This window comes from Camelus bactrianus, chromosome 7 (assembly GCF_048773025.1).
Source record: "Camelus bactrianus isolate YW-2024 breed Bactrian camel chromosome 7, ASM4877302v1, whole genome shotgun sequence".
NCBI lineage: Eukaryota > Metazoa > Chordata > Mammalia > Artiodactyla > Camelidae > Camelus > Camelus bactrianus.
In genome coordinates, this window is record NC_133545.1 from 859,513 (window position 1) to 872,066 (window position 12,554).

General features: G+C 55.9%; 1 protein-coding gene across 3 annotated transcripts in view; it reads left to right on the forward strand.

Annotated features, from left to right (window-relative positions):
- The window catches only part of PTPRN2 (protein tyrosine phosphatase receptor type N2), a 519,553-nt gene that overhangs the window by 449,865 nt on the left and 57,134 nt on the right, over window positions 1-12,554 (forward strand). For all 3 annotated transcript variants that reach the window (XM_074366632.1, XM_074366633.1, XM_045522614.2), the window contains one exon: window positions 12,148-12,295. In XM_074366632.1, coding sequence (XP_074222733.1) covers window positions 12,148-12,295 — 148 coding nt within the window. The remainder of the gene's footprint in view (window positions 1-12,147; window positions 12,296-12,554) is intronic.

The window sequence follows — 12,554 nt, forward strand, 5'->3', positions numbered from 1 at the left end:
GTGGCAAGTCCCGTGCATGTCCTGGGTTTAAGGTCGTGCTGAGCCCTGCTCAGGTGGGTGGAAGAGGCGGGACCTGAGCCCTGGGCGGTTCTCTCGGAAGTTCTGAGCTCCCCTCCCCCGTGGTGCTGCGGGGCATGAGCAGGGGGTGGCACGCAGTGCGGGTGTGCCCTCCACCCCCGTGAGTTCTGGCCTTCTCAGGCTTGATGTCGCCTTGGCTCCGTCGGAATGTACCTTAATGCACCGGCCCGTCGGTTACTCCGGGTTGCGACGCTCTCACGGAACGTGTTTGTGTCGTCTGGGAGCCAGTCACGACTGCCATGGGAATTCAGTACCCGGGACCCAGGTGGTCGGTGCCTCCGACCTTTGGGGGCGATGTGCTCCTAGGACTGCGACCAGTTACCGCCCGCCCGCCACGTGGCCGTGCTCGTGTTTGGAGACGCCCTGTATTTCCGTCAGTGCCTTGCTTGTGTGAGTGTGTCCGCGTGGTCCAGGCCAGCTTGCTTGTTGACCGCTTTCACCTTTTCGGTTTTGTGCTGAGCTACTGGCTGTTCCTTTTCTGTGGCCCTTTGGGCAGACTTGTCTTCCGTGAGCTTTTGGAGCACGGCTAAGATAAAACTAAGTGGTGCGTCCCGTGTCTGAGCACTTTGTCCGCGTAACAAAGGTGTGAGGGTGGCTAGAAACGTCAGGGCTGCCGAGGGAGCGTTTCCCACGTGCCCCGGATTTCTGACGCCAGGTGAATTTGGGCTGTGGCCTTGTTTCTCAGATCAGATCTCTCCTCGCCGTGGTCGTGTGCAGGCTGAGTTTAAACCATGACTGGCTAAGGTTTGCAGAGCTTTAGGCGTGTGAGAAAGAACAGGTCGGACGAGGAAATGAGCTGAATCTGTATTAAACAGATTTAAAGCCTCCAGTGTGCTCTCTACCTAACCCTGTGGTTCCGAGTCCCAGGTACTGAGCGCTCCTGTGGGACCGCCCGGCCGGCGTGATCAGTCCCAGCCTGTGGCCGACGTGAACTTTTAAGAGCATTTTTACCATCATGTGACTCCTCTACTTACAACTCCAGCTGTTTCCCGTTGCTCTGGAAATAACCCCAGACTCCTCCCCTGGCCGGCCCCTGGCCGCCCCACCTCACCCCCGGGCCCACCTGGCCTCCTCTCTGATCCGGAGCAGCCAGGCCACCCCCACGGCAGCACTCATCCCAGGGTGCTCCTCCTGTGATGCCTCCGTGGTCCTCTGCGCCCCAGCCCCCCCCACCCTTCAGCAATCAGCTCTTCAGAGGGCCCTCCCTCCCTGAGCCCGCACCCGCCCCAGCCACCCCTGTGTGGCTGTTTTACGTCCTTTCACCCCTACGGTTGTCTGACGTTATCTTTCTCAACCATATTTATCTACTTGTGTGTGGTCCGGTCTCCAGACGGAGATTCAGCCGCGTGAGGACAGAGGCTCTGACCGGCTCCCTGCTGGGTCCTCAGAACAGACAACGTTCCCGGCTCACACGGTACATTTAATAAAGGTAGTTGCGTGAATGAGTGAGTGAATGAATGAATGAATGAATGAATCAGTGAATGGTGAAACCCGTCAAAACATGAGCATGAATCTGAAATAGCGCTGCAGCTCTTAACTCCCCCGCAGTCAGAGGAGGACCCAGGTTTCCCTCGGAACGGCAAGCCAAGCTCTTCTGCCTTAAATTTAAATACTAATAGCTGTACATTCATGGGAACAGGGTATAATTCTCTTAATTATTTTCCATTGTTTATAAGGATTCATCTTTGTGTGTTACCGACGTTCATAGAACCTTGATTTTTAAGATGTTAAATAAGACAATAAGGTTCATAAAATTGTTCACTTAAAATTCTTTGAGCTTCTTGAAAATGGCAGCTGGAAAGGAGGAGGGGACTCACTGTCCTTGTTACTGTTAGCACCTGGCTTCTCTCGCAGTCTTCCTGCAGAAGACCTCTGTCACCTCACCTGCGCACACCCGAAATTGTCACCCTTAAGTACCCAGCAAGCAACAAGCTCTCAGTCGTATGGAAGAATGAGCGTCTCCCCTGTTCAGTAAGAGCAGGTGGTCAGGACGAAATTCCTTTTTTATGGTTTGATGATACACACATTTTTAATTGAGGTATAGTTGATTTACAATGTTGTGTTAGTTTCCTACACAGCAAAGTAATTCGTTTACACATATATATATTCTTTTCCATTCTAGGTCACTACAAGGTGTTGAGTAGAGTTCCCTGTGCTGTACAGTAGGACCGTGTTGTTTATCTGTTCCACGTACAGTAGTGTGTATCTGCTGATCCCAAACTCCTACTTCGTCCCTCCCCCCGCCCCAGGACAAAATTACTTGTTTGTTTTTTTTAATGCACATACTAGCAATTGAACCCAGGACCTCATGCACGCTAAGCATGTGCTCTACCACTAACTCTACCCTCCCCCCCAAAAAATTACTAATTTTTTAAGTTTATTAATTAGAATATTTCTGAAACAGTATGTGTTCATTATTTTTTACCAGGATTTCAGTTGTAAGTCTTCATAAGATTGACTTTCCTTTTCTGTAGATTTCTGTGGTCGAGGTTAGTGAAGGTCACAGCCAGGCTTGACAAGCACGTGTTTAGTGCACGAGGGCCTTTCAGAGCATCAGCCGCCCGCATGGCCCTCCCTGGACACGCGTCCCAGCGGCTGGGTTCGTGGTTCCCTGGCTCCAGGAAGAACCCTGCACGTCATTGCACCGTGTTTAAGCGCTCTTTTATCAGTGTGCTTTCCTGCAGTTCTGGGCTCTTCTGGAAGAGCTGGAATGCCGAAACTTGTAATTGTAATAAAAATACGCTCACTGAGACTTCCAGTTAGTTACGCTCCACAGAATCGAGACTTAACTAATTTATGTGTCCGTTTAACTCACGACTTTACCAAGAGCGGGCCCTTCCCCCGGCTCGTCCAGCCTCTGCCCCACGCAGAAGCCAGGAGCTGGTCCGCGTGGACGCTCCCCCGGCGGCACTTTGAAAAGACACGTTGTTACCATCAGAGCTTGTGTTTGTCTGTTTTCCTAGTTCTTGCATGGACTTTATTTTTCAGTTACCAAAAGGATTTTAAACAACACGGACAACTCGGGGATCGCGGCCCCCCGACCTGCGCGGTGCGTTTTACTCGTCCTTCCCCGGTCCTCCGCTGCCAGCTGTTAGCTCCTGCCCCTCGTGTGAGTGGGAGCTGCGCCTCCCCCTGAGGCTCTGCATTTGGGGACATTTGAACTCTCCCCCCCCCACTTCAGCTGCTGAAAGTCTCTATCCTGCGCAGCCTGCTTGGTTATACTACAAAGAAGAGTGGGGGAGTCGCACTGAGACCGCGTGAGGGCAGTGCCCGCGGCTGCTGGGCCTGCGGGGTCCGGCCTGGACCAGCTTGAGAAACCGAGCTTCCAGGGAAGGGTCTGCGGGGAGATGACTCCGACTCACACTTACCGGTGAAGCCGGCCCTGCTGCCCACGTGCGATGCTTGTGCCGGTCAATTCCATCTGGGTTTTTTGATAGGACTTTTTTTTACTTTTTAAAAATGTTGTTGTTGTTGTTTGGTTTGTTTTGGGGGGGGTAATTAGGTTTGTCTGTTCATTTTAACGGAGGTACTAGGGATTGAACCCAGGACCTCGTGCCTGCTAAGCACACGCTCTAGCCCTGAGCGCTACCCTCCCCAACTTAGATTTTTTTTTGATTGAAGTTGATTCACAAGGTTGTGTTAATTTCTGGTGTATAGCGTAGTCATTCAGCTACACACACACACACACACATACTTCTTTCCATATTCTTTTTCACCAAAGGCCCACAAGGTATTGAATATAATTTCATCTGTTTTAACCACTTTCCGCTCCACCAGGACACAGGAAGCTAATTGCTTACTGCAGGCCGGTGCGGGCTGCTTCCTCCTCAAAAACGAACGTCCACGGAGGCAGTATTTAGGATGTAATAACAGGAGAAGGACCACATGCATGGCCTTGCATTTATTCTTCTTAACTCCTTTGGTCCTGCTCGCCTCCTGCAGGCTGTGCACGCAGAGCCCGAGGCTGGATTTCAGACTGAGCTTGCATCTCCCAAGCCAGCCCGGCTCTGCGGACGCCGGGCTCTGGGCTGGCCGGTTCTGGGTCTGCGTCTTTTCCCTTTTTAAATACGACTTGTGTGTCGCTGCTCTGCGTTTGAAGTTCCTGGCTGGGAGGAGCTGGAGTGAGGCTCGTGTGCCGATCCAGCAAGGCCGCAGCCGGGGGGCGGGGCAGGTGCAGGACCCACCGGCCCTGGGGGGGCTCCCTGTGCGCTGCGCTCCTCTCGTGAGTCTTCACTGCAGTCAGGTGGCAGTCTGAGTACGGTTGTGTGGCCTGTGGTTCCCGAGTCAAGCAACTCTTTCCTAAGCTAAGAAACAGCAAAACTGCCCTCTGATCATTTACCCGTGTTTGTCCGTCCTGGAGTTTGAGTGGACCACTCTGAATTTCTCATTGCAAACGTCTTAGCCTGCCTCATGCACGCCACTAATAAACAATGTGTTAAATATGCCAGACGCAGCAATCTGTGGGCAACAGAAATACCTTCTGTAAGCAAGCAGTTTGCTGTTCCCTTTTTCTCTGTGTGTCCATCTGTGCTCAGCCAAAGCAAGTGCCCCTGTCTGATTTCTCCTTTCATCTTTCATTTTTTTTGTTTGGAATTTACACGTCTCACTTTGGGAATTCAGAGACATTTAACATAAACGTTTCCCTGTCGTGTATTACTGAAGGCAGGTGACAGCATCTGTTTCTAAAGAGAAAGGTCGTCATCCCCCCGAATGGCGGCAGAGACAGCTCGCTCCCTGCTCTGAGGAGCACGGCCCCAGCTCCGTCTGATTCTAACGCACAGACCTCCGGTGCTACCACGAGGGAAGAGCGTGTGAGTGGGCTGCATTCCTACTGCCTGAAAAGGTCTGGTTGTTGGAATGGTTGCCCGTGCAGAGAACAGAGCCCGGGCAGAGCTCTCCTGACACTGATGGGTCTTCCCCAGACCGAACTTTCCTCAGCGCAGCGGCAGAGGCTTGCTCCCGGCAGCACCGCTGTGAAGTGAACGCCCCGGAACGGTCTCCGCTGGCTTCATGTCTGCGCAGAAGCCCCCGGAGGTCCAGGGGGGCCCTGCCGCGCTGACAGCAGTGGTTTCTGGGCGTCGTGAGCAGCGTGACATCCCGCCGACTGCGCCCCGTCCGCGGGCTTGCCCGGCGGCTCCGCGCCGCCGGGCTTGGTGCTGAGAGCGTGTTTTCATTTCTCTCTTTAGTGACAGTGCATCGTCTTGCCCCTCCCAGCGTCCCAGACCGTCACTGCCAGCGACAAGAGACGCCAGATAACACCACTTCTGTGGCTTTTAGCTGAGTGAAATCTGTGTCGTCCGCCCAGGCTCTCGCGGCCACTCCACGTGGGTCTGGGTGAGCATGCTGGCAGCCGGGATCTGTCACTGGAGCCAAACGGACTTTCCCAGGCGCCAGGACCCCTCACCCCCGCATTCAGAGGCGGCCAGCGCCGCCACCTGCCGCAGGGAGGGTGGCCGGGGGGCCCCTGGGGCCCTCAGCTCTCCTTGGGGTAATCACGGTCCAACACCACGGAGACCACAGAGGCCGCCGGTGGCCGGCGGTGAAGTAGAAGATTTTTAGCGAGTGGGATTCTTTCCTGGTGACTCTGGAAACGGATCCTTGATGTTGAAGCTGGTATAACGGCGCCCGTGAAACGATCCAGACGGCGACAGGCTCTGAGGTACCGAGTCAGCACCGGGGGCATCCGTGCTCTCCCGACACCAGAAACCAGCCTCAGTGATGAGCAGTGTCACTGCACGGGGTCTCAGAAACGGGCATTTCCAGCAGCCCTTCGTCACAAGACTGGTCGTGGAAGACCCCGTCTTAAAAGAGGGATGAGAAAGCCCCCAGAGGGCGTGGGCACGAGCTCCAGACCCTCCCTGATCTCAGGGCGCGGCGGCTGGCAGCGTGGGCATGACCCTCAGGTCACCCGCCAGGCTTTCGCACGCGGTGAGGGGGCCGAGCTGTCAGAGGGACCGCTGCCCTTGTGACTGGGAAGCCGCGCTGGGACCCTGCGCTCAGCGGTGTCGCCGTTCCTCCCGGCTGGCGGCAGTGACGCTGGCCGCACGTGCAGCAGCGCACACCCACGGTCGCCCCTCGAGCCCTGCGCTCAAGCCGCCGTCGGTGGCGGACACTCCCAGCGTCGTGTTTCATTAGGTCTCGGTCAGTGTCTCCAGAACCGTGCGGTCACAGAATGCGGAAGAGGCGTCAAGAGATTCTCTGATTCCCTGTTTCTTTAATGAGAAAGACCATCGCCTCCATCTGCATGTACCTCACAGTTCACGAGGTTTGTTTCATATATTAAGTCAGCCGACCCTCAGCCCCACCTTGGAAGTGAGTCCCGTTTCTGGGCCGCAGTGACTCAAGGGTCAGCGAGACTTGGTGGTCTGCCCAGGAGTGCACGGCCCAAAAGCCGCTGAGTGGGGACCAGACTTTGTGTCTATTACGTTGTTAAGAATGCTTTCAAAATTAAGCCCAACGCCTTCTCCATTTTATTAGAGTTGCCTCCCGGCCGGAAGCTCCCCTCAGCACTCGTGAAGGCGCCGTGAGTGACGGGTACAATCGCCTCCTGAAGGTGCAGACGGCTCCTGTGACCATTAGCAAACCCTGCTGCGCTCCGGAGCACCCCAGGCACGCTGTGTTCCTGGGACTCGCTCTCTTGACCTGAAGGTGTTGACAGTTTGATCAGAAAACAGTGCAGGAAACATTTGGGCTGCGTTAACCCATTGTGGACGCACGTCTCCGCCTGCTAACCACGACAACACTTTTGTCCCAAAGGTTTGGGATTCTGTGTAAAATGATTCTGTTCAATGTGGAAGCCAGTTGGTTTGTCCGACACATGGAGAGCATTTCCTGAAAAGTCATCTGGTGGCATGTGGGCCTTGTGGCCTAAAAATCGTCCCATCATGTAGGCTAGGAAAGGGGTGTGAGGTGGGGAGCTGGAAGTGCGAGGTCGGAAATAAGATTAAGGAGGAAAGCCTTAGGTTGAGTTAGTCTCTCATGCAGTAAGAAAGCTGATGCTGTGCTCAAGGGGCCAGACACTCAGAACTGCGGGTCCGCCATCGGCCCTGTTGTAGACGCCCTGCGTGGTCAGAGGCCATGGGGTCAGTGGCGGCCAGCGTGCGTTGGCTCCAAACTTGGAAAACCCACATTCTGAAACCTCGGGACTTTTTTCCGTGAATGATTTGAGCTGGGGGTTATCTTTTACGTGAGTGCGTCAAACCTAGGCCTTGGAAAGGCTCACAGCTCAGGAATGTTCTAGACACCTTCCCACTCAGGAACCAGCCCCAGTCAGGTTCCCCTGACGGATTCCAGGGGCGCAGAAACCAGGGCTGTGTCCTTCCAGCCAAGACTCTTCAGAACCCCCACCTCGGTCTCCCCTAATATTGCTGAGTGTAATGAAAAACTGCGAGATTAAAGACATGCTTCCAAATGTTCCTAAAGAACCAGGGTCACTTGTAATTGATCTGAGTTCTTCACATTGGATCAGCCGACACTGAGCCCCAGCTCTTCCTGGGACTGAGGTTTCCAGGGTGCATGTGGTGGCCCCTTCACATGTTGACTCCCGTCCAGTGCGTGTAACCAGGGCTCTGCTCTGCGTGTCTCAGGGCTCCCTTGCGTGCGGGGTGGTGCAGGTGAGTAAGACGGTCCCTACCCCCAGGAGCTCAGAACCCATGGGGAAGGCAGGTCCTAGAAACACCCTGCCCGCTTCACTGGTGCCAGCACGTACTGTGTCCCAGATGAGAGGTGCGTACTGGGGGCACGGGAGCCGCAGAAGGCCTGAGAGGCCTCGGGGAGCCAGCGCCAGGCCTGGACTTGAAGGCTAACGAGCAGGGGAGTCTGGGAGGAGAGCATTCTGAACTGCTGTTGTGCCCTGGGGTTGTCGCGGGGACATCAGGACGTGGCCCCTACTTGACGCGCGTTGTGAAGGTGTTCCTCGGACAGCTCGGAAAGGGAGAGGCAGCAGGAAATTCTTAATGACACGCTCCCAGGCCCTCACGGTGCTTTTCTTGAGCAGTGCTTCCAAGCCTCAGAAAACTCGAAGGCGGAGCTTCTAGAATGCCAGCCATCAACACACAATTTTTGCCTGTACTGCAGACTACTTATAGAATCTTCCAGGTTACGAGCAATCATTCAACAAATCCTGACTGTGTGCGAAGTGGATGAGACACGGGCCCCACCCTCGGGCAGGTCAGCTCACTAGAAGAGGAAGGTCCTGGCGTTCACAGCTGCAGCGCGAAGCAGAGCGGGGTCAGTGTCACAGAGGGGGCGTTTCCATGATGGTGCTGGGAGGGGGGGTGCAGGGAGGGGGGGTCACAGAGGTGGCGGCAGGTGTGAGGGTGGAGGTGGCGTTTGCACTGACCTCGAGGTCTGGGCAGAGTCATCACGGGAGGATCAGCGTGAACGAGGCACAGGGAGCGACGGTGACGGGGGAAGGGCTGCAACGGGAGTCTCCCTGGGACAGAGTGGTAGGTTAGTGACATGAAGCTTGGACAAAGGACAGTGCTGCTCTGGACACCGCTGGTGTCTTTTGAAGCCGGCAGGATTGTAACCAGAGATGCAGGCCTGGGTGCCCTGTGAGGAACTGAAGGGGCCGTGCAGGGAGAGGGGCCGTGTGGGGGCAGGATGACACCGGCGCACTGTGCACACTGGATCCGAGCCACGGGTGCCCTGGCTGCGGGTGCTTAACTTCCGTAGGCCTTGGTTTCCCTGTGGGTAGGATGCAAGCCTCATCTCAGCAGCTTTTCAACTTAAGTAAGAAAATCCTACCATGCTGAGTCATCCAAAGCTTAAGCAGCCGTTTTCAGAGCAGAAAAACAAAAAAGGAAGCAGCCCACATATGTGCCGGGAGAGGGGGCTTCACCGCGGCCTTTCGGTTAGGTCGTCTGGGGAGGTATCAGCGGCCTTTGTTTTCATTCTGCACACGTTCATCTCCTGTTCTTTTCTGTGTGCACTATTTATGGAAGAAAAAGTCGTTTTTTTTTTAAATTAAGCCCTCCTGCGGCCCCCCCCACACCCACCCCACATACGCACACAAAGGACTTTAAACGACACCTGCGGCCTGGGGGGGGAATGTGCTGGTGTTTAAATGCCCCGTTAACTTCCCTGATTACTCCAGGAGTGGTGGTGTCTGGGCAGGATCGCCGTGCCCGCTCGCACACCCTCGAGAGAAGGGGCCGCCTAGCATTGTTACTGTGGCAGTTTTCGTTTTGTTTAAAACACCTTCTTTCACGACCAAGGCCTCGCTTCCCCGCAGACGACGTGAAACACACTCTCGTGTCTCAGAAGAAAAGCATCTGATCCACAAACGTGAAGAGCAAAGGCTCCTAAGACACGAGTGGGAACAACACCCGTGTGACGCCCAGAGCGAAAATATTAACAGGAAAACACAGAACAGATCAAACCGAGACGGCCAGAGCCGGGCAGAGGCAGGCTGCTGGAGCAACACGGCTGAGAGGATGGAGATTTTATCTCAGTGTTAATACAGCCAAGAGTGTCTTTAGTGACCGAATTCTCAATGGAAAACAGAGTCCCGCTGCTCGTAACACTGTCTCCGCCCCCAACACTGCCGCTTGCTTGCCGGAGCCCCCGCTTCTATTTCTTGCCGTCCGTTTAGGAACACCAGCGAGCTTGCGCGTGATCTCACCTTCCAGAGCTGAGATAAAGTGAGCGTTTAAGCAGCTGCCGTTTACAGGAATTAAGGTGATATCTAATGCCCCTCCTGCAGACAACATGAGATTAGATTAAACCCGCCGGGGTTCGTCATTTTAGAATCCATCATGTTTATTGAAAGAAGCTCATTCGTTCATGATGGATTTTGTGAACAGAACATTTTCCAAAGAAAAGTGAGTATCTAAAATCATTTGGCCAGGAACCATTTTATATCCATTTGTAAAACTGTGTGTTAACCAATCTTGAGAAAAGTCACCGCAAAAGCACTTCATCCAGAACGCCCTCTCCTTCCCGGGGACCCTCACACACCACACTTTAGGCTGCAGATAAGCTAGTCAGTTTGCACAAACTTAAGTGTTACACCAGGCAGAAGTGTCTCCCTTATTAGGGTAACTTTGGCCCAAAAAATATGCATCAGATGTTCCATAATGATTGTCCCAAAGAAAGCAGACTGTCGTTCACATTTTCTAGATTGTACCACTTAAATTTGCATCTTTCCGACCCGAAGAAACCCGAGGGCTGTGTGGGCAGAGGTGGCGGGGTCAGGAGCTGGCAGGGAGGGCGGGCCTTGGAACAGCTGCGATGTTTCTGTTCCCAACGGAGGTGAGCTCCTGAGGTTCATGGTGTGGCCCGGAGGAGGCGTGCATGGTCACAGGTCTCGGTCATCTGTGCGAAAAGCCATCTGCTGGTTCCCGCAGTGACTGGAGCAGGGGCCCCACTGCTGGCCTCCCGGAGCCACACCTGCGGGAGCGGGGCCTCAGCGGCTGGGCCAGGCCTCCCCGAGGGTGGCTCCTCCCCGGCTCCTGTGCCCTGGCTCTGCTCACACGTGCTGATAGACACACCGGTCAGACCAACATGGATAGAGTTGGTGTTAATTGAGTGAATAATAGAAAACAGTTCAAGTCAGCTGTGGTCAAAACTTCACTGAGACGTGTGGGACTCCAGCCCGACTGTCTGGCTTGAGTTTCTTCCTGTGCCTCTGTGTCCACTGGGGTGGGTGCGGGTGAGCAGACGGCCCAGGGCGGGGGTGGGGGTGGGGACCGCAGGAGCCCTGGCCCCCGGGTGACCTGAGCTGGGTGACAGAGGGGTCGGGGCGGACGTGGAAGGGCGTGAACACTGGGTGCCTGAGCTCCAGAGGCCTGGAGCCCTGTGTGCCCGTGTGCACTCCTGTGTGTGTTTTACTTTGCTGAACACGACACCACAGGATGAGACTGCTACGCCTCTGAACGCAGTAGAGCCACCCAGTCTGGTTCTGGTTTTCCTTAAAATCACAGTCACTTCCCGAGTGGACAGACCACTGCGGCTGGCTCGGGAGTCTCTGTGGAAAGAACGTCTGGAGACCCTTGGCTCCCTGTGTGCCTCTCCAAGTGTCACTGCCAACAGACAGTGCCCTGGAAAATTAGGGTCAGAGTGGCCGAGGGTCAGGTATCTGCTGTGCTGTTTTGTTTTCCAACGCTTTGCAGCACCTCAGAGCCAGCCTGTGTCTTGACTGCATCGCCCCAGAGGATTGAGAAAAGTGGGCCAACTGAAAGAAAAGTGACTTCCGTGTAAACAGAAATGGGAGCGGGGCAGCCTGTGGAGGGACGGGTCTGAGCTCCCCAGCCCCGGAACGTGTGACCGATTTCTAGTGATTGCAACGCCCTGTCTGTCGGTGGCTAGTGGCTCTCTGAGAGGGAGGATGAGAAGATGAGGCTTGCGATGCAGAAGTGCTTTCCCAGCCTGAGGCCATGAACACCTTTTGGTTTGGCCCTGTGCTCTCAGGCTGGCCGCAGCTTCGGTTTCCTTCCTGCGTGGCATTGCTCCGGCTGTTTCATATTTCTGTGTTTATTCTGTCTCTGATGCAGAGACGAGGGCTCTCCTGTATGTCCCACGCAGAGGCGGACGCAGACCTGCTCCCTAACCTCCCTCAGCCCGTCCCTCAGAGCCCGGACGCCCCAGACAGACTTGAGAGCCCCAGTGCCCTTGGCACTGGCTGTCCCCAGCCCCCGCCTGACACACCTGTGCGCCTGCCTGCCCCTCCCTCACCCTTCAGCACGTGGTGCCGTGCCTCCCTGGCTGCTCTCGTCCTGCTAACTCACTGGGTCCTGGCTGGACGCACTTCCTGTCCCAGCTTTTGGTGGTCAATCCAATCTGGTCTGCGGTGAGTGAGGCCTGTTTTCACAATGGCTGAGTGTTCCCAGGGCCCCGCCCAGCACCGTGGTTCCCATGCCACGAACATCTCTGAACCAATGAACTGGCTGGAGCCTTGGCTGCTCCGGCTGCGTCTGGCTAGTCTGTGCCCTCCTTACTGGGCCCGGTGCCAGCCGGCTCCCACCTCGTCCGTGCAGGTGAAGTGTGGGCCCCCCGTGTCGGCCGCCCGGCGTCCAGGATCCTGCCCCCCAGTCCTGGGGCGTCCCTGACTCTGCACTTGCATTCCAGGCCTACATGGAGGACCACCTGGAGGACAAGAACCGGCTGCAGCGGGAGTGGGAGGCCCTGTGCGCCTACCAGGCGGAGCCCAGCTGCTCGCTCGTGGCCCAGAGGGAGGAGAATGTGCCCAAGAACCGCTGCCCGGCTGTGCTGACCTGTACGTACCGCCCGCGGGCCCCCGGGCGCGGGAGGGCGGCCCTCCACGGTGGGCACAGGCCGCGCCTGCCGGCCCTCACGCAGCAGGACCGCCCTTCCCTCCTGCTGCTGGTCTGCCCTCCCTGCCGGCCGACTGTGCCCTCACTTCAAAGAGCAGGAGGGCATCACCCTGGGGGACCTCCAGCCTCAAACCACGGAACCCGCGTCTCCATTTTGGCCCGGCGGGCTGCTCCCGAAGCCGTGCGGCGGGGCGGGCAGAC